The sequence below is a fragment of the Ochotona curzoniae genome, unplaced genomic scaffold, assembly GCF_017591425.1.
Source record: "Ochotona curzoniae isolate NIBS_2020 unplaced genomic scaffold, NIBS_Ocur_1.0 contig_2210, whole genome shotgun sequence".
Classification (NCBI taxonomy): Eukaryota; Metazoa; Chordata; class Mammalia; order Lagomorpha; family Ochotonidae; genus Ochotona; species Ochotona curzoniae.
Window position 1 is genome coordinate 42546067 of NW_024465369.1, and position 25759 is coordinate 42571825.

At 40.2% G+C, this 25759-nt stretch overlaps 1 protein-coding gene across 2 annotated transcripts in view; it reads left to right on the forward strand.

The window, feature by feature from the left end:
- NUP35 (nucleoporin 35) overlaps window positions 1–25759 on the forward strand; it is a 45684-nt gene that overhangs the window by 12795 nt on the left and 7130 nt on the right. For both annotated transcript variants that reach the window (XR_005883019.1, XM_040971826.1), the window contains exons 5-8: window positions 19464–19605; window positions 22830–22899; window positions 24350–24478; window positions 25306–25470. Coding sequence is in view for 1 of the 2 variants with exons in the window: in XM_040971826.1 (XP_040827760.1) it covers window positions 19464–19605; window positions 22830–22899; window positions 24350–24478; window positions 25306–25470 (506 nt within the window). In the remaining variant the exon portion in view is untranslated. The remainder of the gene's footprint in view (window positions 1–19463; window positions 19606–22829; window positions 22900–24349; window positions 24479–25305; window positions 25471–25759) is intronic.

Consider the following 25759-nt stretch of genomic DNA (forward strand, 5'->3'; position numbering starts at 1 on the left):
TCTGGGCATCTTCTGTGAGTCATTATTCTGTCTGCCACAGGTTGTTAGGGAAAAAGTAAGATTTTGTTGGAAAAATGAAGGGAAGCAGGAAAAAAATGTTTGAGAGGTGTGGGTATTATGATACAGTAGATCAAGCTGTTCATTGGGATGTCTATATCCATATCAGAGTGCCTGGGATTCAGTCTGCTTATGGTTCTTTTTTTTTAATATATGTATTTCAAATTTTTAAAATTTTTAATTGTTATTTTTGAAATTTATCATACAATTTTGTATAGTTTGGGATTCCTCTGCCCCCATTTTCCACTCACCTGATTGATTTTTCCCATAATGTCACAGCTCTTCATAAGGAGTTATAATTCTATCAGTCTACTATTTAAGTGTGCCCTGACATTGCTGGTATAGATAATGTCAGACAGTCCATTGTCCCATTGTCTAGATATATCCAACACTTTTGTTGGGAATCCATCTTTTGTTTGGAAGCAGAGATGCATGTTGCATTGTGTGCTCTGGATATGGTAGTCTCCATTACTCCACCACTATACATTCCAATTTACATGATGGATTCCTTATATTAGAAAGAACATATGGTATTTCTCTTTTTGTGATTGACTTATTTCACTGAGCATAATAGTCTCTATTTGGGTGCATCTAGTTGCAAATTATATAATTTCATTCTTTTTAATGGCTGAATAATATTCCAGAGTAAATGTACCAGAGTTTCTAAAGCTACTCCTCTTTGGAAATCAGATTTAAAGAGAGAAGAAAATACAGGGAAAGATATTCCTTCCACTGCTGCAGTTCCCAAATGGCTGCAGTGGTTAGAGATGAGCCCATCCAAAGCCAGAACCCAGGAGCTTCTTTCCTGTCTCCCACGTCGGTGTAAGGTCCCAAGACTTTGTGCCATCCTCTACTGCTTTTCCAGGCCACAAGCAGAGAGCTAGATGGGAAGTGGAACAGCCAGGACATGAGCTTTTGCCCATATGGGATCCCAGCACTTGGAGGTCGTGGATTAAGCAATTCAGCCACTGTGCCAGTGGTTTTAGTCTGACTTTCTGCATTGAGCACCATGAGAACCAGCAAATGATGGTAGAAGTACTTGGGTCCCTTTGATGCACATGGGAGACACAATGGAGTGCCTGGCTGCTTGCTTTTGGCTTCTGACTTCAGCTTGTCCTGCCTTGGGCTATTACAGGCCATTCGGGGAATGAATCAGCAGGCAAAAGATTTTACCCTGGCTTGCTTGCTCTCTTACTCCACCTTTCAAATTACAATAAATAACACATATTTCCTTTTTTAAAAAGGAGTGTTCTAGACAGAGGCAACAGCAAGTTTTAAGTTTCTGAAGTGGTTAGGAGGGTACATAGAATTTTAAGGAAGAATAAGAAATTAGTGGTGTGGTGAATTAAGCTGACATTTGCAATGTCAGTGTCATTTTGGAGTGCCAGTTTGAGACTCAGCTACTCTGCTTCTGAACCATTCCTTTCTTAAGTTTCTTGGAAAGCAACAGAAATAGCCTGACTACTTGGTTCCTTGCCACCCTTCTGGGAAACCTGAATGCAGTTTCTGGCCCATGGTTTTGGGTTGTCTCAGCCCCAGATTTAGGGCCATTTGGGAAGTGAGTCTGTGTGTTTCGCTTTCCCTGTCATTCTGCGTTTCAGATGAATCATTTTTTTTAAAAAAGGAGCTCTGTGTGAGTATAAAATGGAAAGAGTGAACATATGAACTTAGAATAGTAGAAAATGATTTTGGAGAGGTAATAGGGGCAGATTTCTGACATGATTTTGTAAGTCATTCTAATGACTTGTATTTATCCAGAAAAATGGGAAAGAGAATGAGGGTGCTGTTATTGTGAGAAGGGTTTGGGTCTCAGGTGCTAAGGTGGGCAAAAGACCAGTTATGAGACTACTGTAGCAATTAATCCAACTAAGAATGGTAGTGATATGAAAAGAAGGCAGGAAAGGAGCAAAAGAAGAACCCTGTAGCAAAAAGAGTGGAATTTAAGAAGCAATGCAAGACTACATTTAAAATTAACCAAAACAGCAGTTACAGGAAATGAAAGGTACCAAACCCTCCAAGTACAAGTGAAGATTGTTAGAACTGATAACAGAAGCATCACCCAACTATGAGTTAGATCCTCTATTCTTGCAGTGTACTCATGGACAGGGTACTTAGTCTTGATTTTAGCTAATAGTTTATTCAAGGTACTTCAGGCTTTTTTTTGTCATACTGTTAAAAAACTTTTGCTCTACTTTCATATTTTTATGTATTGGTTCACCTGACTTATACTAAAGTCTGTTACAGTTTTCTGTAACTGCTATAACAAATTATCACAAACATAAGAGCTTAAAATAACAGATTTATTCTCTCAATTCAGGTAGGTCAGTTGTGTAGGCATTACTTAGTTCTCTTCTCATAGCTTAGGTGAGCAGGTCTATGTTCCTTTTTATAGGTTTGGGTATGAATCAACCCAGACTGACTTGAGGATATTGGCATAAATCACTTGCATGTGGGCTCAGGAATGAGTTCATCTCAAGGTGGTTCTTCACTGCTAGAGACTGCCTGGAGCCTGTGACCTCTGGTTTTCCTTCATCCGTCTTCAGTCAGCAGTGACCAGGCTTGTCCTTATGCTTCCTGTATTTTTTACTTTTTTGCTTTCTGCCAACAAGAACCATTTGATCGTGCTGGGCATACAGGATGATCTGGGATAATTCTGTTAAGATGAGCTGATGAATAGCTTTAATTCCATGTGCTAAATCCCTTCACAGAAATACCTAGATTATTATTTGAAGTATTAATTAAACCTGGGGAGATAAATCTTAGAGATCTCTTTTTTCATTAATACTGCAGTAGTGTATTAGTCCTGTTAGTTTGGCAAATATTTGAAACACTGTTAGACAAAATCCTATATTTGCGGCAAAGCTGATGGACACAAGCGTTTCTCTAAAAATAATTTCTCCTACCTATATCTTAAGAAGTGATTTTTTTTTTAAAGATCTATTTTTATTTTTATTGAAAAGGCGGGTATACAGAGAGGAGAGAGAGAGGAAGATCTTCTGTCCGTTGATTCACTCCAGAAGAGGCCACAACGGCCGGAGCTGCGCTGATCCAAACCAGGAGCCTGGAGCCTCATCTGGGTTTCCCATAGGGATGCAAGGTCCCAAGGCTTTGTGCCGTCCTCACTGCTTTCCCAGGCCACAAAGTTAGGAAAGCTAGGCCACTGGGATTAGAACTGGTGTCTATGGGATCCCAGTGTGTGAAAGGCGAGGACTTTAGTTGCTACGCTATCATGCCGGGCCCTCTCCTACCTATATTTTAACTTTTGTTGTCACCTGTATTTGTCTTTGTTGGAGACATCTTTAAAAGTTTGCCTAGCACCTATAGTTGGCTCTTACCTGTTCTGCATTTATCCAGTCAAGCAACTATAGATCAAAAAGTATCTGTATTGAGCATGTACAGACTTTATTTTCTTTATCCCTAAACAGTATAGTTCAACAACTGCTTATATTGTGTTAGGTAGTATAGATAGTTTGTCTTTCAGTATTTGAAAGATTAGTTAATTAATTTATTTAAATGGCAGTATCACAGAGAGAGATAAAGAGACAAATGGAGAGATTTTTTTATCTGATGTTTCACTCCTCACACCAAGAGCCTGGAACTTCATCCTCCCATGGTGATATCATGGGCCAGAGCACTTTCCACTGCTTTGCCAGGCTTGTTTTCAATTTCTCCCATGGTGATGTCATGGGCCAAAGCACTTTCCACTGCTTTGCCAGGCTTGTTTTCAATTTGCTGGATTGGAAGTGGGACAGCCAGGATTTAAACTAATGCTGTTATAGGATGCTGACACTGCAGTGGTGTGGCTTAACATGTTGCACCATAATGTTGACACCTTATAATTAATTTAGAGATGATTTACAGTATATGGGGAAAGATATGTGTAAGTTACATGTAAATACTATGCCCTTTTGTATCTGCACATTTTGATGTTCTCCAGGGATCTGTGCTCAATCTCCCAGGGTGACCTACTCAAAAATACAAGGTATTCAAGTAAAACTGAAAAACCTCAAAAGCAAACCAGTAATTCTTTGGCTATAATGTAAATTAAAAACATGTTTTCTGAATAGTAATAATAGAGTTTTGACTCAGTTTTTCTCAGCTCCATAACTGAGGCTTCCTAGTGAGATTAGGTCTGTTTTTGCAGTCATTCCTGATGAGACCCTTTAGCAGGTAGCTGGCTATGCATTGTATCAGTAAGTGATCACAGGGACATGGGACTGTGTAACCCCATTATATCAAGTATTTTGGTTTAAAGGCTGTTGCAATTGACTTAAAAGCATATAATACACTTAAGTGGAAGAGCATAGGATAAAGTAAATTATCATTTTGCTATTTTTCTAATATGGTAACTTCTGTGAGGCTGTTATAGTAATCATAAATGAAAATGTAAAAATTCTGATGGGAAACATGTCCATAATAATTTGGCCACTGGGAGCCACTGCTGCTTTTACTTTGAACTAAAGGCATTTATGTATAGACACCCTAAAATGGGTCATGAATGAAAAATATTTTTGAAAAGATTTGACAGTGGTGAGGTGAGTATCTGTTCTACATGGAAACTGGGGGAAATTGGCAAGGGAAAACCTAGGCTTCAATTAGAAATATTTTTCTAGTTCCTGAACTCTATGTTGAATAAAAGTGTTTGAACAATTTGTGAGTTTTATCTTTTTATAAAAAGAAATGTCATGAGGTTTAAGGGACCTAGTGTTATTTTTGCTTGAATTTTTACTTCCTTAATGAGGATCTTCCTGTTTTGTTTGTTTTTATATTTTGTGCCTGATGGTAAGATCTCCTAGAATCTTTGGTGCAGAATTACTTTGGTTATGTTGCAGAGTCACAAGACTGAATTAAAGAATAACAAAGTGTTTGAGTCAGTCATGGTAGAAAAGGTTTAAGCATGTGTGTTTTCTTTGCATATTATCATTTCTCAGTTTTTCTACCATTATATATACCTACAATGTGATAATACACTTAAATAGCAGAATAATAGAATTGTGACTATAGCTGAAGGATTATACTGTTATAATAATATGGGATCAACAGTGGGGAAGGGGAATGGAGAGGTGGAAGTGGAAGTCCCTGTGCCTGTGAAACCGTATCATGAAAAAATCTTTTCATTTATCTGAAAGAAAAGGGAAGTCTTGGTCCATCCAGGTGTCTCTTGTGGGAAGTGGATGGAGGTCTTCCAGGAGCTTGTGTCATATGCTGCTGCTTTCCAGATGGGTTTAGCAGGGAAGCTGAGTCCAAGTGGAGCAGCTGGAATTCAAACCTTTGCTCATGTGGAAGGCAGACATGGTAGTCAGGTGGCTTAACTCACTGGGCCACATTTCTGGGCTCTGGATAATTTCTTTCTAGATGGTGGTGATTTGAAGATTTTTTTATTTTTATTGGAAAGTCAGATTTACAGAGAAGGAAAGGCAGAGAGAAAGATCTTCCATCCACTGGTTCATTCCCTAAGTGGCCACAATGGCTGGAGCTGACTGATCCAAAGCCAGGAGCCCGGAGCTTCTTCCAGGTCTCTCACGCAGGTGCAGGGTCCCAAAGCTTTGGGCCATCCTCGGCTGCTTTCGCAGGTCACAAGCAGGGAGCTGGGTGGGAAGTGGGACAGCTGGGATATGAACCGGCATCCATATGGGATCCCCGTGATTGCAGGGTGAGGACTTTAGCCATCTAGATTACCATGCCAGGCCCCTCCAATTTCCAGCATCCTAAATTCATCAGTACACAGGGATGGAGGATAGCCACCTGAGATCATCCCAGGGTCCCTGATGTGGAACATGCTCCAAGGGTACTACTGCTTCAATGGTTTTGGTCGTTCTGAAATGCTGTTAATTTTGTTGCTCCAAGGTTGAAGAAATGGTTCCAAGGTCCACTGGCTGACAGTTTACTTTGGTTAGAGTCTTGATTTGCCCAGACACTTGTAGTCAAAGCTTGACCGGGAAAACTGTCTAATTTGATCTTCCCTATATCCTTTGCCATTATTAGATGTCTTCTGCAGGCCTCAGTGAGCTATCATGTTCTTCATGTGCATCTTGGCATGCTGTCTACTGCACAGGCTTCAGCAACTGAGGAGGCCAGTTCTGACATATGCACTCCATGGCCAGACCATAGATCCTGTGATTTTTCCCCATGATTGGAGTTTTGAATCTAGGGGTCTAGTTGAGGGATGGTCCCCAAAAAAACTTCACCTGCAGTAATCTTAGACCTGACCTCTGTGTGTGCCAGCAAACTATGGGATCTGGTTTAGTCCATCACCCATATCATCCTACACTCATACTGGTGGTTGTGGTTGCTCATTCAGTTTTCTGTCAGCCCCATCTCTTAAGGAAACCAACAAATGTTGTGACCCAGCCTCGCTGTGTGCATGCATGCCTGGCTCTCATGTATACCAGTGTTAGCTATAGCCCAGTTGAAGTGACTCTGGAACTACCAGGCTTGCCCCTAGGCCTAGTTGCTGTGTGTGACAGTATGTGAGGCAGAGTAGGTTGGATGTCCTGCATCCCATTCAGCTTTTGTATATACTTGTGGATGCTGCAACCAACTCAGGCCATCCAACCTCACTGTCCAACCCACACTTGTGCTAGTGGATGCTACCACCTGTCCAGCTAGCTCCACACCCAGCCTTGGTTCTCATGCTCACTGGTGGGAGCTTGAGTCTGTCATAGGGGTACCTATAGTTTTCCTACTAGACTGCCCACTCCCAGTCATGGATTTTGCAAAGGTAATTTCACAGTATTATTTGACAGGACTTGCCCCCATTCCCAGCACTTGTGCAGGTTGATGCTGCAGCAAAGCCCTACCAGCCTGCACTTACTGTTGCTCATGCATGCACCAGTGGATATGGCTGCTCAGCCCAGCCTGGCTCTCCCATAATCTATTTCACATGCAGGCCAACAGGTGCTGTAGCACTGACCATCCTGGTCTGCCCCTGGTCCCATTTCTCTCATTCACCATTGGGCACAGCGACCCAAGGGAGTTCTTCCTGCCCCCTACTGGGATCTCACTCCACCCCACCAAGTCTTATAGGTGCTGGTGGGTGCTGCGGCCCAGTCTAGTATGGCCTGCCTCACCTTGGCATTTGCTAGTGAGTGCTGCAGCCTGGCGTGGCCTAACCATCCTGCAGTTCCAGCTCATGCTGGTGGGTACTGCAGCCTAGCCCAGTCCAGCTAGCCCACAGTCCAACCCTAATGTAAGTTGAAGGTGTTGTGGTCTAACTGGGTTGTCCTGCACCCTATCCCAGTTCTCAGATCTGCCAGTGGGTGTTACATACTGGCCCAGCCTGGCCCATCCCCCAAACCTGTATGCTGGCTTGTACTGTAACCTGGCCTGGTCTGATCTGCTCCCAACTTGGTTTTTGCACTCACCTACTGGGACTGCATTCTGACAAAGGAATTCCCCAAGCTCTCATCCATCAGGTCACCTCCCAGTGGCAGATTTGCCAACACTGGTGGATTCTTAGCCTAGCATGTCTTGGCCCATCTTTTGTCCTGGCAGGTACAATGGCCTTGCCCAGCCAATCCATACCCATTCTGGCTTTTATTGTTTGGTGCTACAGCCTTGGCATGCTTGGTCCACCCCTCAGACCCAGACCCAGCTCTTATGTGGTTTGGCAGGTGCTAAGACCTAGCCTAGTCCGTCTTACCACTCCCCACTAGCCCCCCTCCCCCTGACTTCTGAGAGCACCAGTGAGTGCTTGCGCCTAGCCCAGTCTGCATACGCCAGATAGAGTCCATATCCATGCCAAGAGATACTACAGCCATTTCCTCCCAGTTTGCTGCCTTCATTCCAGCTCTTGCACTCACCAAACTGGGGTGTTCCCTTAACTCCCCAACTAGGCCTGCTCCCATGCATAGATCCTGTGCATGCTGGTGGTTGCTCTGACCCAGTTAATCCATCTCCTGGAATGTCCTTTGCCATTGGATGTTGCAGCCTGGCTTGGCCTGGCCTGGCCCATCCCATCCCTGCAGCTTAACTCTGCCCAGTTTGCCCCATTCCTGGTAGGTGTGGTAGCTTAGCTTATCCCAGAATGGCCCACATTCTGTTCTTGCTCCTGCCATAACAGTGTACTATGGTTTGGCTTGGCCTTGCCTGCTCTGCCCCTATGGAACCAGCCCATATATTTGGTGACAAGTGGAGCAGCCTTGCCTGGCCTGACCAACACCCAGTACTGACTCAGTTGCTCATCAGTGGGATCTGCAACCCACCATGGGAGTTTCCCATGCCCTGCAACCAGGCTCATCCCCGACCCGGATCTCTGCTGTGACAGTGGGTGCTAGGTACTTACTATACAGTCTGCTCCCTCTGTTTTGGCCTGTGTGTGCTGATGCATGTGTGACCTGGCCTGCCCTACTCCCAGTTCCTGGGTGCACCTGTTGGTGCTATAGCCTGGATCAGCTCGGTCTGTTTCCAACCCCTGTCCCCATGAGTGTTGGGGTTGGGGGGGCATAGTCATGCCTAGCTCAGCCTTCATGTCCCCTCCCAAACTCTTCAGCATACCAGCGAATATTGCTGTTCCCTCCCCTCCACCCCCCCGATTCTTCCCCCAGACCTGGTTTTCTCATGTGGTGATTAGTGTCATAAATCAGCCTAACGTTTCTTGTTCCTGTTATGACACTCAGTGGTGGGTACTGTAATCCAGCCCTGCCAGGTAGGCCCCAACCCTAGCTTAAGTGTGCATTGGTGGGTGATGGTCGATGGTGGTTGATGCTAACAAGCCCAGTTCAGGTCTCCCACATGGATGGGCACATCAGTCTGACCCAGAAATTCCTCTAGCTTCCTTCCTTCAAACCGCTTGGACTCAGCCCCCTTGCTTACCTGCAAGTTCAGTGGCCATGTTGGTAGAAGTCCCCTGGAAGTCATTCCTCACCTGTAACATACTCCCCCAATGGTTTTCTTCTGCTCCTGCACATCAGTTCCCTGATATATCCACAGCCCCTATTCCCATGTACACATCAGTTCCACAGCCTGATCTTCTGGTGGAGTACTGTCCTGGCCTGGAGGACCGCCTGCCCACCCAGGACTCCAGAGCCAGTCCTGCAACACAGGTGCCAGTCTGGGACCCCACCCATCTGCACATGTGCCAGCCTACGACCCTACCCCTCTGCTCAGCCAGGACTCAAGCATGTTAATGAGCCTCCAAGCCTAGTCCGCCAGCACACGTCATCAGCATTCCAGCCTGGGGTCCTAATCCCTACCCCACACCACCACCACACGCCTGGCACTCAAACACATGGGGGAGTGCCTCCAGCCTTGGGTCCCCATGCCCCCGAAGCATCTTAGGCATCCGTCATTGGGACATGGTTATCTTAAAGGGCTATTGTTAACATACCATATATGATCATGTTGTTAATTCTTTAAGATTTCAGTTTTTCTATACTTGTCATAAAGCAGTTACTATATTTCATTTGCTTCCCTCACACATAATCTAAATGTAATTGCAAGTGTTTAATTCCTTTTTCAGCGTATGTAAAAACTGTTCAGTGCTGAGCCAATTAATATTTTGTCATTTTTGCAAAGTCTGGATTTTCTAGTACTTAATGATTATATTTTTTCCCATTAGTATCATTTCCTGTGTGCCATTTGTACTTTTATGTTAAGCAAACGTTCCGTTGCTATGATATGTATCTATTTTGGAATGCTCAGTTTGAAGCATATCTTTAAACTGAGAATTACTGTCTTGACTGTTTTGTTTGGTCACTACAACTGTAATCCTAGGATTTGCTTTGGCAAGTGTCTAGTAGTTTTGTACTCTTTGCTTTGCTGGTTGCATGTCTTCATTGTAGTGACACACATATTTAAGTATCTTAGAGAAGTTACATGGGAAGTAAAATTAAGACCTTAGGGCAAAAAAGACTTTTTTTTCTGTCTGCATTTCATTTCTAGTTTGTCTGGGCATGCTGTTTTAGTTGGAATTTTGAAGGCATGACTTTGTTGTCTTATACCTTCTAGTGTCCTGTGGAAGCCTTCTGTGGGGATTACTGCTGCAAATTAGCATGTGACCTTTTTTAGGAAAAAATATGTCTTGTGGTTACTAATCTCAGTTTCATGCATGTGCCTACGTGTGAGACATTTTGCTGGAAAATTGTCTGATAGTTAAGACACATACTTCTAGAAACTTCTGTATTACTTGTTTAATAAAATGGCTTTCCTTTGTTTTCTCTGTTTCCTCTTTCTGGAATTCCTTCTGTTTGTGTATTGAGTCATTGGGAGATTTCTAATTTTTTGCTTATTTTCCCTTATGTTTTAATTTTAATCTATATTTCTGAAGATATTCTTAATAATTTCTAATTTTGTCTGCCATTTTAATTTCTAAATTTTAAAAAAATATTTATTTAAAAGGCAGAGGGAGGAAGCAGGGAGGAAAGAAACTCTTTAATCTGCTTGTCCATATCCCAAATGACTGCAGCCCCTGAAGCCAGGAACTCCGTCTGGATCTCCCACATGCTAGCAGCGGCCCAGGTGCTTGAATCATCTTCTGTTCTTTCCCCCAGTACATTAGCAGGCACTTGGATAGGAAGTAAAGCATCTGGGACTTGAACTTGAGTTTTCATATGTAATGCCAGTGTTTCAAGCTGTGGTTTAGCCTCTAGGGCCACAATGCCAACCCTTTTTTGTACTTTGTACCTAAGAACCTAGTGTTTTGTTCTTTCATGGGTAAAATGTCTGAAGTGCAGTTAATGATAGTCTTTTTTTTTTTGTTATGGCTCTTACCATCAGTCCCTTTCAATTCGCTATTTTTTTTTCCTTTCCATTCTGTATCATTGTTGGTGAAGTTTTGCTGAATAAAGCTCTGAAAGGTTCTTTGGAATCTCTGTGTTGTAAGGGTTCAGTATTAGCTGGCTGAGGTTAGAGGACAGAAGAGGAGAACCTTTTTCAGGGAGGCGGGGAAGCTTCATTGTAAGGAGACTGGTTAGTAAGCTGTCTTTAAAAAAGTTTTTTTTTTTTTTTTTTTTGATAGAATCTAGTTTCAACACTTTAACACAAGTGGAGTTTTCCCAAAGAAAAAATCCTATAGCATTTAGCTTTATCCATGACTGGTGTTTCTAATGTAGGCAAGGAGAAGTCTTCTTTTCAGTATAGATTTTCACTTCTTTTCCTTATACTTGTTCTCTGTTCTGGATTCATTGGAAAAAAATTTTAAAAGGATTTGTTTATTTGTACAACAGAGTTACGACGAGTGGAGGAGAGATAGAAAGAAAAAGAAAAAGAGAGCTTCCATTGCTGCTTCACTACCTAAATGCCCACAGTGGCTGGGACTGAGTTAGGCTGAAGTCAGGAGCCTGGAGCTTCATCTCTGTCTCAGTGTTTATGCAGGGTCCCAAGCACTTGGGCCATTCTCTGCTGCTTTCCCAGGTGCATTAGCAGGGAGCTGGATTGAAAGTATAGCAGCCTAGACTCAAAGCAATTCCCATACTGAGTGTTGGGATTCACTGTGTTACAGTGCCAGCCACAGATTCATTGAATCTACAGGTGTTCCAGGTCCCTTTTTGTTAGAGAAAAAGTGCTTGGTCCCTTGGAAGTGGCAAGGGAGAGAGGGAGTTATTTGCCTAATATAAGGAGGGGTTGACATCTGATTCTTTATAATGCATACTTATTATATGTGTGAGTTTTCTTTAAAAAAAATTACCATTTTTCTTTATTAATTTTTAGAAATTTACATATTTCAAAGGCAGAGCATTCAGAGAAGGAGAGAGAACATCAGAGAGAAATCTTTATCTCTTGGTTTACTCACCTAAGGCTGGTTCCTGCTGAAACTAGTAGTCACGAACACCTATCTGGTTTCCCATTTTGGTGATAGGGGCCAAGGACTTGGGCCTTCTTCCGCTGCCTTTCCAGGAGTGTTATCAAGGACTTGAATTAGAAGTAGATGAGTTGGGGCTACAGTTAACATTCTGATATTGATACTAGGATAGGAAGTGGTGACAAACTGCCCTACCAGAATGATAGTCCCAAAATTAGTTTTGTTTGTTTCAGTTCATCATGCGCACACTGGGTGGTAAATTCTTCTTTTTTTAATGTTTTGTCAAGTTACAGAATCTGAAGAAAGGCCTTCCTTAAAATTGTCCTTAAATTCAGATACCAACGCAAGTTTGTGGTTCCCAGGGCCACTCTTAGCTTACATTAGCTGAATATAAATTCAGGAATTTCCAAGACTACTGTAAGGTTTTCTAATTTCCTAGAAAGATTTACAGAACCCACTGAAAGTATGATACTTAGGATTACAGCTGTATTAACAGGAAAGGGATATGAATTAGAATCAGCAAAAGAGACAAATGGGACACAGTTGGAGGGTGGTCCAAATGCAAAGCTTTCCTTGTATTGTTGGAGAATGTGTTATCGTTCCGGCATTGATGTGTGGCAGCAATACCCATAGAATATTACCAGCTACAGATATTCACTGGGGCTTCTGTGTCCAGAGTTTTCGTTGGGACTTTCATTGTGCAGACAGGATTGCATCCTTGGTCTAGTGATTGAATGCCATATTTAATCACTTTCTTTTCCCCAGAGGGTTGGATGATAACATGTGGCTCAGAAACTGTAGTTGTTTCATCACAGAGTTGGTCTTCCTAGAATTTCCAGCCTCTTCCATGAGTCACTTTATTAGCAGAAACTACAAATCTGCTCTGAGGAAACAATACCATTTATTTTTATTTGAAAGATAATCATAGAGAGAAGTGGGTGTGGGAGAGAGATCTGAGATGAGCTGATCCAGGAGTTTCCTCTGGGTTTCCCATGTGAGTGCAAGGGCCTAAGAAATTGGGCCATAATCCTGTGCTTTCTCAGGTCATAAGCAGGAAACTGGATCAGAAGTGGATTGCTGGGACATGAGTCGGGCTGTGCACTTATGGAAAAAAAAATGTTCAGTGATTTACCAAGTTCCCTTGATGAACATTGCAGTTCACTTTTTTTTTTAAAAAAAATATTTATTTATTGGAAAGTCAGATATACAGAGAGGAGGAGAGACAGACAAGAAGATCTTCCATCCGATGATTCACTCCCCAAATGAGCACAACAGCTGATGCTGTGCTGATCCGAAGCCAGGAGCCAGGAACTTCTTCCGGGTCTCCCATGCAGGGGCAGGGTCCCAAGGCTTTGGGCGATCCTGGACTGCTTTCCCAGGCCACAAGCAGGGAGCTGGATGGGAAGTGGGTCTGCCGGGATTAGAACCGGCGCCCATATGGGATCCTGGTGCGTTCAAGGCGAGGACTTTAGCCGCTAGGCCACGCCACTGGGCCCCTACAGTTCAGTTTGATGTGGTTTGACAGGCACACTTTATTTTCATCTTATAAAACATGTCATGTAGATACCAAAAATCTGATAGGAAATAAAATCACTGGAGTGATTAAAGATTAACTAGGTGGGGGGCAATTATTCTCAAGTTATATAAATAGATTATGTATAATGATTATATTTTCATAGAAGATGACAGTATCACAGTAGAATTGTTTATTCCTTTGGGACTTAGTTTTATTTTTAAAAGTTATAGAATGGTTGTTCTAGTTTGAATCCTCATTTGATTTCTTACTTGAAGGTTATTATGAAGTATAACTTGATTATACCTTCCTAATTGTAACACAGAACATCAAAATCTGTATTGGCTTCAATTTTTAACTAAAATGTGATTTTCTATTTTTGGCATATCCTGTAGACCAAATTTTATTTAATGGTATTTTTTTTGGTTTTTAAATTTATTTTATTTATTTGAAAGCAGAGAAGAGAGAGATATCTTCCATCTATTGGTTCATTCATCAGATGGCCACTATAGTGGCTAATGCCGAGCCATATCCAACCCAGAACCTCATGTTTGTCCCATGTGATTGTAGGGCCCAAGGACTTGGACCATCTTTTGCTGCTTTACTCGCCACATTATCAGGGACTTTGATCAAAAGTGGAGCAGGTGGATCTTGAAGTCATGTCTTTTTTAAAAATAAATGTGTTTTTATTCTCCTGAGGAGTAATTAGTAAGCTAGTAAGCAGGTATTTGTGCTGATAAGAAAGGGAGATAATTGTTAAATGTACCATACGGTATGTATAGTTTATCATTCCTTTATTTACTTTGTGTTACATGTGTGATAATCCTGTAAGACTGAGTTATTTAGTATGTGGATATTCCATCATTTTGTATACCCCTTTGCTTTCTCAAGAGTTAATCATTGTTGCATATCTTTTGCTTTTATAAAAACATTTGAATATTAGTTTCTCACATTTTCAATATGGTAAACTGTATTTTAGCCTGGTTACTTGGTTCTGTTTGAACGTAAAGAGGTGGTAGTGAGCATCTTTTGATGTTCTGGATTAAATACAGTGGACCACATCCTCTCTGTCTTTATCTGTGTCTTTGCTTTTCACAGTTTCAGTTACCTACAGTCAAGGTGTAAAAATTGGCACTAGCACAATGGATCAACTGACTAGTCCACTGTCTGCAAGCACTGGTCATTTGAGGAGTGAACAAATGATGGAAGGTCACTTTTTTCACAAAGATTCACTTTGTCACTACTTTCTCTGTTTAAAAAAAAAGAAGAAGGAAGGAAATCTGCCTTCAGGGCCTAGCACTTTGGCCCAGCTAGTTTGTCCTACACCTCCAGCTACTAGCATCCCATGGGGAAGTCAATTTGTGTCCTGGCTGCTCCACTTCCTGTCCAGCTCCTTTATTATGACCTGGGAAAGCAGCAGAAGATGGCCCAAAGCCTTGGGGCCCTGCATCCACATTGGGGGTGGGGGTACTGAAGGAGGCTCCTGGCTTTGAATTGGCCCAGCTCTGACCATTGATTTGGGGAATGAATCAACAGACGGAGGATCTCTTTGTTCTATGTAATTTAAAAAAAAGATTTATTTATTTTGATTGTAAAGGCAGATATATAGAGAAGAGGAGAGACAGGAAGATCTTCTGTTCGATAGTTCACTCCCCAAGCGGCCGCAACGGCTGGTGCTGTGCCGATCCAAAGCTGGGAGCCAGGGGCTTCTTCCGGGTCTCCCACACGGGTGCAGGGTCCCAAAGCTCTGGGCCGTCCTCGACTGCTTTCCCAGGCCACAAGCAGGGAGCTGGATGGGAAGCGGGGCTGGTGGGAATTAGAACTGGCGCCCATATGGGATCCTGGTGCGTTCAACGTGAGAACTTTAACCATTAACACTGTCATGCTGGGCCCCTCTATATAAATTTGACTTTCCAAAAGATAACTCTTGAAAAAAAAAGATGCAAAAATATTAAAAGGAAAATTCCAGATTTAAATAACATGCATTTTGGTGTTGTTGTTTTTGAATAATGTGGTGAAGCTGCTCACTATCCCTTCTGTGCATCCAAGACTTTAATCATGTGCTTGTCTGTTGTTTTCATTCAGTATGTGCTACTCACCCGCAAGTCACTTAGGAGCCAACTCAGCTGGTTGTGATGTCACATTGCTTGAGCTTAGTGCTTAGCAGTGATCTTGTAGGGCAAGAATAGTGATGCTGGGAGCTTGCATATGCCAGAGGCTGAGAAGAAAAAGTGCTTCCATGAGGTGAAGAAGTGAGAAGTTTCAATTTGGTAAAGGAAAAATTAAATCATGTCCTGAGGGTGCCAAGAATTAGGACAAGATTTTTTTCTGTAAAATTGTTAAGAAAGGATAAGGAATTCATGTTAGTTTGACTGTCATACCCCAAAAACTACAAATAAAGTTACAGTGACTGTTTTTTTTAAGAACTTAGTTAAGATGGAAAATGCAGTAAATTTTGGTGCCTTATTTGGTTTCAGGCGTTCAGTGGCAGCCTTAGAATTTATCCATGACAGTTAAAGGAGGAACCATTCTATGTTCTTATCTAGGAGATATGAGGTGATCAGAAACAGTTTTTCTGAAAGAACAGTTATATTAATAAGTTAGATTAGCTCTGATTTCTACATTTGAGAACAAATCATTTTTAAAAGATTTTTTTTATAATTTACACGCATTATTACATCACAGTTTTTACTTGAAAATTTTAGCTTTGTCTAGTTGTAGTTTTGTGGTGGTGGTGTTTGAGGAAGGAATTTGACATTTCTAGAAGTCTTGTAGATTAGACTGTATTTGTGCTATTGATATCAAAGTGTAATTTTATCCAGTTCTTCAGCTATATTGAAATGAAATTATATGCTGTTGGGATATAACTTTCGTACATTCTTGGCTATCCTGATATTTGATTCTTGGAATAATAGGAAAGTTTTTGTTTTAAGTATTCATTAGGAATAAAGTAACTAAGGAAAAGTCCTGTTGAATTCTCTAAATGTTCTCTCTTTATCTCCAGCTATATTTTTTCTTGTGTTCTTCATGTGTGGAGATGGTTGTGTCTGCTTTATTAAACTAGCTCTTGTAAACAGTGCAAGTTTTCACACATGCATTATTATTGTTGCTCTGTTGTAAAATTGGGGAAGTATGGCTCAGTGACTTGCTCTAATTTTGACAGCAATATAACAGGTTAGAGAATTTGCTTCCTTCCCACTTTATGATGTTCTCTGTGGAAATAGGTAGTTCAGAGCCAGCCTGCTATCTTTCTGCCATCCTGCTAAAGAACAACATATGGTACTGTATTTTCCCCTTCCTTACATATTAAGAAAGTTTTCTTCTGTTCAGGATTTATTTATTTTGATTTGAAAGGCAGAATTAGAGAAAGAGAGAGAAATCTTCCATCTACTGATTCATTCCCCAAGTGGCTGCAGTGGTTGGAGCTGAGTAGATGTAATGCCAGGAGCCAGGAACTCTAACTTCCCTCCAGGTGTCCCATGTGGGTGCAGGGGACCAAAAACTTGGGCCATTCTCTCCTGCTTTCCCAGGTTTTAAGCAGGGAGCTGGATTGGAAGTGGAGCTGTTGGGACACAAATCAACAGCCATATGAGATACCTGCACTGCAGGTGGAGGATTAGTTTGCTATACCATTGCAGTAGCCTCAGAAGTTTTCTTTATTGTTGTGATTCAGTAGCAGTTAAGACTATAAGGAACAGACTTTTGGGGACTATTTAGACTTTTTAAAGATTTATTTATTTTGATTGTAAATGCAGATATACAGAGAGGAGGAGAGGCAGACAGGAAGATCTTCCATCCAATGGTTCACTTCCCAAGCAGCCGCAACGGCTGAAGCTGAGTCAATCCAAAGCTGGGAGCCAGGAGCTTCTTCCGGGTCTCCTAAACAAGTGCAGGGTCCCAAAGCTTTGGGCCAACCTTGACTGTTCTCCCAGGCCACAGCAGGGAGCTGGATGGGAAGCGGGCCACTGGTATTAGAACTGGCACCCATATAGTATTGCAGTGTGTTCAAATTGAGGACTTTAACCACTACATTATTACACCAGGTCCTATTTATGCTTTTGCTATCTTGCTGCTTGTTTTAAAATTTACTTCGACATTTTTAATATTATGGAAATCTTTTGTATCTTTTTTTTTATTAAATAATCTGAGTTTTGATGCACTTAAGTGCATTGTAAATATCCTGTTAGGATAGTATAGTATGCAGCTAGCTTTTGTAAAATTTTCACCGTACTATAATTCTTTATAATAAATTATTTTTATTTCTTAACCATATACTCAGAGTTCAGTTTCACCGTGGACGCGCTAGAGTTATTTAGGATGGTTTTCAACCCTATTGGGAATTCAGGAAAATGACAAGACAGTAAATGTGTACTGTAATTATAATGTGTAGAGCAGGTAGGCAGCAAAACATCAGTAAAAGTGACATGTGACTCCTGTGCATGACCTTGGAGGTCAGTGGTTTTCAATTTTCAAGACTGCAGTTTTTTTTTTAAATTTATTTTTTATTTTTATTATTTTTTTCATTGGAAAGGCGGATATACAGAGAGGAGAGACAGAGAGGAAGATCTTCAGTCTGATGATTCACTCCCCAAGTGAGCACAACGGGCTGATACTATGCCGATCCAAAGCCAGGAGCCTCTTCCGGGTCTCCCACACGGGTGCAGGGTCCCAAAGCTTTGGGCCGTCCTTGACTGCTTTCCCATGCCAGTAGCAGGGAGCTGGATGGGAAGTGGATCTGCCAGGATTAGAACCGGCGCCCATATGGGATCCCGGGCGTGCAAGGCGAGGACCTTAACCACTTGCGCCACGGCGCCGGGCCCAAGACTGCAGTTTTACTTTTAAGACCCTTTACATTCTAAAAATTTGAAGACTTTTGTTTGTTTGTATTTCAGCTATTAACATTTGTTGCATTACAGCTAAAACCTGCGAATCAGGGTACCACCTTGCATACAGGCTGTGAGTTATCCCCAGGACAGTTGCTGCTCTGTAAAAATCCAGCTCCAGTGACTGGCATCTTGTAGGGACACTGTCAGTTATAGAATTCATGCTCTGCATCAATATGTAATACCAGTATAAGTGAAAAGAGCAGTTTGCTCAGCTTCTCTACTAAAGAGGAGAGACAAAGAGAGAGAAATCTTCCATTGGTTAGTTTATTCCCCAGTTGGCTGCAATGGCTGGAGCTGGGCCATTCTGAAGCTAGGAGCCATGAACTAGGAGTTCCCTCTGGGTTTACCATGTCAGTGTAGGGACCTAAGGACACTTATGCCATCCTCTACTGCTTTCCCAGGTCATAAACAGGCTGTTGGATCAGAAGTGGAGTAGCTGAGACTAGATCTGGTGCATATGGTATGCCGGCACTGCAGGTGCAGGCTTAAGCTACTATGCCACGATGCTGGCTCTGGAGAAATAGTTTTATTTACTAAATTGTATTTCATGATCATGGCAGAATTCTTGCAGAAAAATCATGAAACTGTTTTATGAATTTGATGAATTTATTCTTTGACCTTAGATTCTCCCAGATATGCAAGAAATATTGTTCTTTTGGAGAAGGGAAGCAACTGTCATTTTGTATTGTTTTGTTTTAGTTTGATATATAGATTTCTTATGGTGAAAACATTCTGTGTCCACTTAGGCTTGTATGGTGATGGCTTTTCTTAGACCAGTATCTGTTAATATTTGGCTTTGGACTTGGGGAAAAATTTGTATTGAAATTTAGGAAGCAGTTTAGATGGTGTTCAGTGACATAATTGGAAAAATGAGGTTGGAACCATGTTAAGGTGGATAAGGAATTTGGATTTTGGTCTGTGTTACAAGTAGTTTTTGAATGTTTTTAAATCAGAGGTTTGTCATAAAAGTGGTAGGTTTGGAAGGATGAATTCAACAGAAGTCCTTGAGGTTGACTGAGAGATTCCCTTCTGGTGCTGTTGGAAATTAACAAGGCATTTAGCCAAGTTATAATGTATAATAAGATAAACAATGACAAAATCTTGAGATACCAATTTTAATGACTCTGATTATATGGTTTTATGGAATTAGCATTTGATCACAGTTGTGTATTTTGCACTATTTGTGAACTTTCCATTGAAAGCTAAGATCTTTGACTTAAACCAAGTATTTGTATTGGTAACTAATTTACTAAATATGCCAATATAGGGCAGAGTATGTGTAGTCCAGCAAGTATTGGCCAACCACGAAAGACAACACTGTCTCCTGCCCAGTTGGATCCTTTTTATACTCAAGGAGATTCTCTGACTTCAGAAGATCATCTCGATGACACTTGGGTAACTGTGTTTGGGTAAGGTTTTTAGATCGTTTTAACTTTTTTTCTTAATCCCACCTCAAGGTTTGATAATGAGTATTATCAAATATTCAGAAAAATTCAAGGGATTACACAGCAAAAACCCATCTTCCTACCACCTGGATTGGATTGTACACTTGTTAACAGTTTGGTACATCTACTTTTTGTGTCATCTGTCCATCTCTCAATTCCTTTTGTTAGTTATGTTTCATTGTAAATTGCAGATATTGTACATGTCACCCTGATACTTCAACATGCTTATTATTGATCAAAATTTATTATTTGGAGTTTTTAAAAAATACATTACTTGGGCCTGGTGGCGTGGCCTAGTGGCTAAAGTCCTCGCCTTGAACGCCCCGGGATCCCATATGGCTGCCGGTTCTAATCCTGGCAGATCCACTTCCCATCCAGCTCCCTGCTACTGGCCTGGGAAAGCAGTTGAGGACGGCCCAAAGCTTTGGGACCCTGCACCCGTGTGGGAGACCCGGAAGAAGTTCCTGGCTCCTGGCTTCAGATCGGCACAGCACCAGCCGTTGAGTTCACTTGGGGAGTGAATCATGGGGCGGAAGATCTTCTTGTCTGTCTCTCCTCCTCTCTGTATATCTGACTTTCCAATAAATAAATAAATCTTTAAAAAAACATTACTGTTTTTTGAAAGAGCAACAAAGGCAGGATGATGGAGAACAGAAGGAGGAGGGTTCTTCGTCTGTTGGCTCTCTTCTCTAAGTGGCTGAAACAGCTAGGGCTGGGCCAAGCTGAAGCCAGGAGTCTGTAACCCTGCCTGGGTTTCCCACATGAATGGGAGGGACTGCAGTCCCTGGGCCACCATCTGCTGCCTGCCCAGATGCTTTCAAGAGTTGGCAGCTGGGATACAAAGTAGTGCTCTGATTTGGGATTAGCTTCACAAACAGCAGTTTAACGTGCTGTTGTACCATGATGGCCACAAGTTAGTTTTTGCCTGATTTGCTTACCTCTTTCCAGCAATTTTCTTTTGAATTGAAGGTTTCCCTTTCATTCTCTAAGGAAACTCCCTCCTTTCTTTCTAGTGACTATTTTTTTATTTTTAGAGGGTTTAGCCATTTTGAACTAACAAATTGAATTTCATATGTACACATTTGAATGTGAGAATATATACATGTATGTATGTATATATATCCTGTCATAGGATTGAAACTTTCCAACTAAATCTCAACTATTACCAGAAACAAAAGATTACAGTCTTGGATATACTTTAAATATTTTTGTGTGTTTGTGGCCAATAAAAGAATTTGCTCTTTAGAGGCAGTATTGCATGATCTTTTAGTTTTACAGGTGAGGAAACTGAGGCATTAACAAATTATCTAGAAGTTCATAACTAGTTAATACAACTGTAATTAAAAGCTCAGTCTTTGATTTTCAAAGTTAACACTAGCTGTATTGAAAAAAAGAATACTTGGAATCCTTGAAGGAACAGCACCACCTGATTAATATGTTAATTTTATATATTCTGTTTATTTAAAATTCAAAAGTTAAAGTGTAGATAAACAATACTGTGAAAATATAGTACCTTTTATCGCCAACTACATTAAAATGTTTTTTAAACTAACTACACTTTTCTTTAGGGCATGATTGCCATCTTTTTTTTTTTGGTGTATTTTGTTTAACAGTTGTGTGTATCACTGATTCTGATTAGATGAAAAGTACTGGCTCTTTTGAAAGCCCATCCTTAGCTATATATATCCATAGCACTTGGGCTGATTTGATTCATTTTTTCTTCTTTATGTTTAAAATTTTCTACTAAAAAATGGCTGTTTTTAAATGTGACTGTTTATTCCTAAGTTTGTTTTTCAAACTCTTTAGTATCACTTTTTATGAATCCTGGTAATTAGATAAGTTGCTTGGAGTACTCAAGAGCTTTTTTGTTTTCATATTTAAGACATATATTCTCCCATTGATTTTTTTTTTGAGGGGGGGAAGGGTTACTTTTTTGTCTTAGTAATCTTGCACGTGAACTTTGAGAACTGAAGCATTCTTTAAGAAATGTTCTATTTTGATTATTTGTAGGGGAATATTTACAAATGCATTGTATTTTAAATAGTTTAAGATTTTCCTGCTGACTCAGTATATCATTTTGGTGATTCTTTAGAGATAAGAGTATTCTTTTTTCCTTTCTTTTTTCTTCTTTCCTCTTCCTTTTCAATTTGTTTATTTTACTTGAAAGAGTTACATATGGTGAGAGGAGAGACATAGACAATCTTCCCTTCTCTGCTTCTCTCCCAAATGACTGCAATGAGTTCAATGTCTGGAGCTTGGCCAGTTCATAGCCAGGAGTCAAGAACTTCTTTATCTCCCACATGGGTGCAGGGGTCAAAGGCCAGGCGCATAAAGGAGGGAGCAAGATCAGAAGCAGAGTAGCTGATATTCCAGCTGAGATCTTAGGGGATGCTGATGATGCGGAAGGAGGCCCAATAGATTGCCACAATGCTGGCCCTAGTTTCTCTTTTATTTTTGTGACTTTTTTGTGTGTTTGTCCTTAATATTAAAAACTGGACCCCATATTAACTGAAATTAATGATCGAGGAACTTCTGGATTTTTCTGTATTAGTGACGGCTATTAATGCTTGCAAGTTGTTCAGATTTAATTGTTTAGACTGTGAAAATAGTTATGTTTTATTATGAAATGCTTAAGTTGTAAGAACATAAAGAAGGAGGTAAAAACTACTTAGAAATTTTCCCATGTAAACGTTTGGACATTACAATTTTGATAAACATCCTTTTAAATGATAATGTACTGTTGATATTGGTACTGAATTTTATTTTTGTTTCATGGATAAATTTCAGAATTTTTAGATGCTGCTTAATGCAGAATGTTATGACTATAATAATCTACAATTTTCTTTTAATGATTATAGTGTACCTAAATGTAAACATGCTGTAAAATATATCTAGAACTATAACTTTATAGCTCTTTTTGAAGAACTGTAAAAATAGTGGAGATTTTAGAGGTTTCAGAAGTAGTGTCACGCTGGAGGAGAACATCTGATTCAAGACTAAGGTGTTTGCTTTTGAGTGATTGATATTGTTAGGCTATAGAGGAGTAAATAGAATCCGCAATCTCCTGTTACTTTTCTGGACAGTTAGATGAGTTTCTTGTAAAACACATGTTAATATGTTAATTTGCATTCTGATTCAGAGCGGCAGTTGACTACTTTGGACAACTCTTATTTATTTTTCTTTTTCAGATTTCCTCAAGCATCTGCTTCATATATATTATTACAGTTTGCACAGTATGGGAATATCTTAAAACATGTGGTAAGTTTTGTGGTGCTTTTGGCTCAGTATTTTGGCTAAGGAAAAATAAATTGTTAATTGAGTGGGAACTGCTTCTGAACTTTGTCTTTTTCTGAATTTAAAATAGTTTTCTTTTAGATTTATGGGATATGTCATTTGGATCTAGAAGGATAAAAGTTGCATCATGCTTATTAAAATAAGGGATAAACACAAGATAACGGGATAAAGGAAGAGGTTGAAAGTTTTGGGATTCACTCCCCACTTTATTAAATGGTTAATATGTACTCTTTAAATGATGAATTATGTCACATTGCTGTTTTTCATTCAAAATTTATTCTTTTAAAGATGTATATTTTATTTTTTTTATTTGAGAGGCAGAGAGAAAGAACTCTTCCATCCACTGGTTCACTCTTCAGGTAGCTGTAATGAGTGGCTGGAGCTGGGCCAGTCAGAATCCAGGAGCTTGGAGCTTCTTGGGGGTCTGCCCTGTGGATGCTGGGATCTAAGGACCTGGATCATCTGCCGTTACTTTCTCAGGCATGCTGTAGGGAGCTGGATCAGAAGCAGAACAGCCAGGACTTGAGATTGCACCCATATGCCCCACAGGCAGAGGAGAAACCTACCATATTGTGATGCGAGTCCTGTGAGCTTGTTTTTTAGAGTAAATTAATTCATGGAAGCTGAGTCAGAGTGGGAGGAATAAAGGAAAGAAGGAAGGAGGGAGGGAGGAAAGAGTGGGAAGGATGAGGGCAATGAGGGAGGTTTGCTGGGTTACTCCCAATGCTTGAATCAACCTGGACTGGGCCAAGGCTGAATTCAGTCCACAATCATTAAATGGATGGAATAGCCAGAGCTCTGTTATTTGAGTAATTGCCAGTGCCTGCCTGAATTGGCCCTAAGGTGAACATCTAATCCAGGCACAGCAGTGTGGGATGCGAGCATCCTGATTGGTGCCTGAACTGCCAGACCAGCTAGCCCTAACCTGATCCTGTGCTTAGTGGCTTTAAGGGAAGAGGAGGAAGTTCCTGAGCTGAATATAGTTTTTAGAGTTGGTAGGTTTAAAAATTATCTTAGCTTAAATAAGTTGTAAATAATACATACATATTTTTAATTTCTAGGAAGTAAGATTTGTCTTTGTTAACTACATAAAGTCAGATTGGTGAATATAAGTTTAAAAAATTTATGTAAAATATTGACATGCTTTTTATAAGAAATGATTATCTTTTGAAAATTATTTTACTTTTGTAAAATATTTGTCATGTATTCTTTATTTTAGACCAGTAAAAGCTACGTAGAACTTATTAAAACTATTCCATAATGTTTATGCTGAACCCTAATTTGCAGCTATGTACAGAATATCAAATAAAAATTGAAAATATAGTTTTATCTTAGTATTTCTGTTTTTCCAGTTGAATTCACTTGGTATAGGTTTTAAATGTGTTTTTTTAAGAGACGACTTTATTTCTTGCAGATGTCTAATACAGGAAATTGGATGCATATTCATTATCAGTCTAAACTGCAGGCTCGGAAAGCCTTAAGCAAAGATGGGAGAATTTTTGGAGAATCCATCATGATTGGCGTGAAACCATGTATAGACAAAGTAAGATATTGCTATTGTAAGCAAAATAGCTTAATTTATGTGAAGAACACAGGACTAAGGATTCACAATGGAGGCTTATTTCATTTGACTTTGTCTCTTTTTTCTTATTTCGTAATTGCTGATGACATTTATAGAACTCTGGTGTTTTAGGCAGAGTTACAGAGAGGGAAAGACAAAGACAATGAGACAGAAAGAGCTCGCATGCATGAGCAAGTGTGAGCGAGCTTCCATTTGCTGATTCATTTCCCAGATGGATTTTAATTAGTCATTTTTATTTAAAATGTTTGGAAATTAGATATACTTAAAAAACAATGAGTATCATTGAATCTTCTTTTTGTAGCTTGTAAAAATTATTTTGATGGTTCTTTACATAAATATGTGGAAACTGGAACTGCACACCCAGAACTTTTGTTGGTGTTGGTATGCACACATTGAACAAAACAGACATGGTTGCTGTTCTTAAAACTGGATATCAGTTTTGGTTGTATTGTTATGTGTGGTACAGCTGGTTTTTACAGAGGCTTAGGGAGTATTTGTGAGTTATTATATAAAGTAAATAGCTTCAAATTTTTAATCTTCTAATACAGGTTTCCCTATCCTTTTATCTATCTGAGTTCTAATGATGAAAAATTCTTATTTGTAAGGCAAATACAATTTTCTTACTGTCTTCATGTTTTGTAATTATAGCTAAGAAAAATATTTTTGTCAAACTGGATGTTATATGAGATGGTGTATGCCTTTTTAAAAAAGTTTTTGTTAAGTTGGATATAGTATGGTATAATTTGTATTATGCTCGTAAACAAAGAGTTGTTTCTTTGTTTGCCCAGAGTGTTATGGAAAACAATGACAGATACGCTTTGTCATCTCCGTCTCTGGCCTTTACGCCTCCCATCAAAACCTTAGGTACACCAACTCAGCCTGGCAGCGCTCCACGGATTTCTACCATGAGACCTCTTGCTACAGCATACAAAGCTTCTACTAGTGACTACCAGGTATTTTAAGTATTGTGTGAAACAGATGTACCTTAAATGTGGAAAGCATCCTGTTTTATTTTTTTGTAAGATCGATCTGTTTGCTATTAACACTAGAGGTTGTTGCCTAGATTAAACCCTTAAACTTTTCAAATTTTGTGTTTTCAAGTTAGAATATTTTTTTTGTTTGTTTTGTTTATTTATTTTTATTTGAAAGGCAGATCTACAAAGTGGAGAGATAGTGAGACAGATCATCCAACCTCTGGTTCACTCCCAAATGGCCACAATGGCCAGACCTGAGCCAATATGT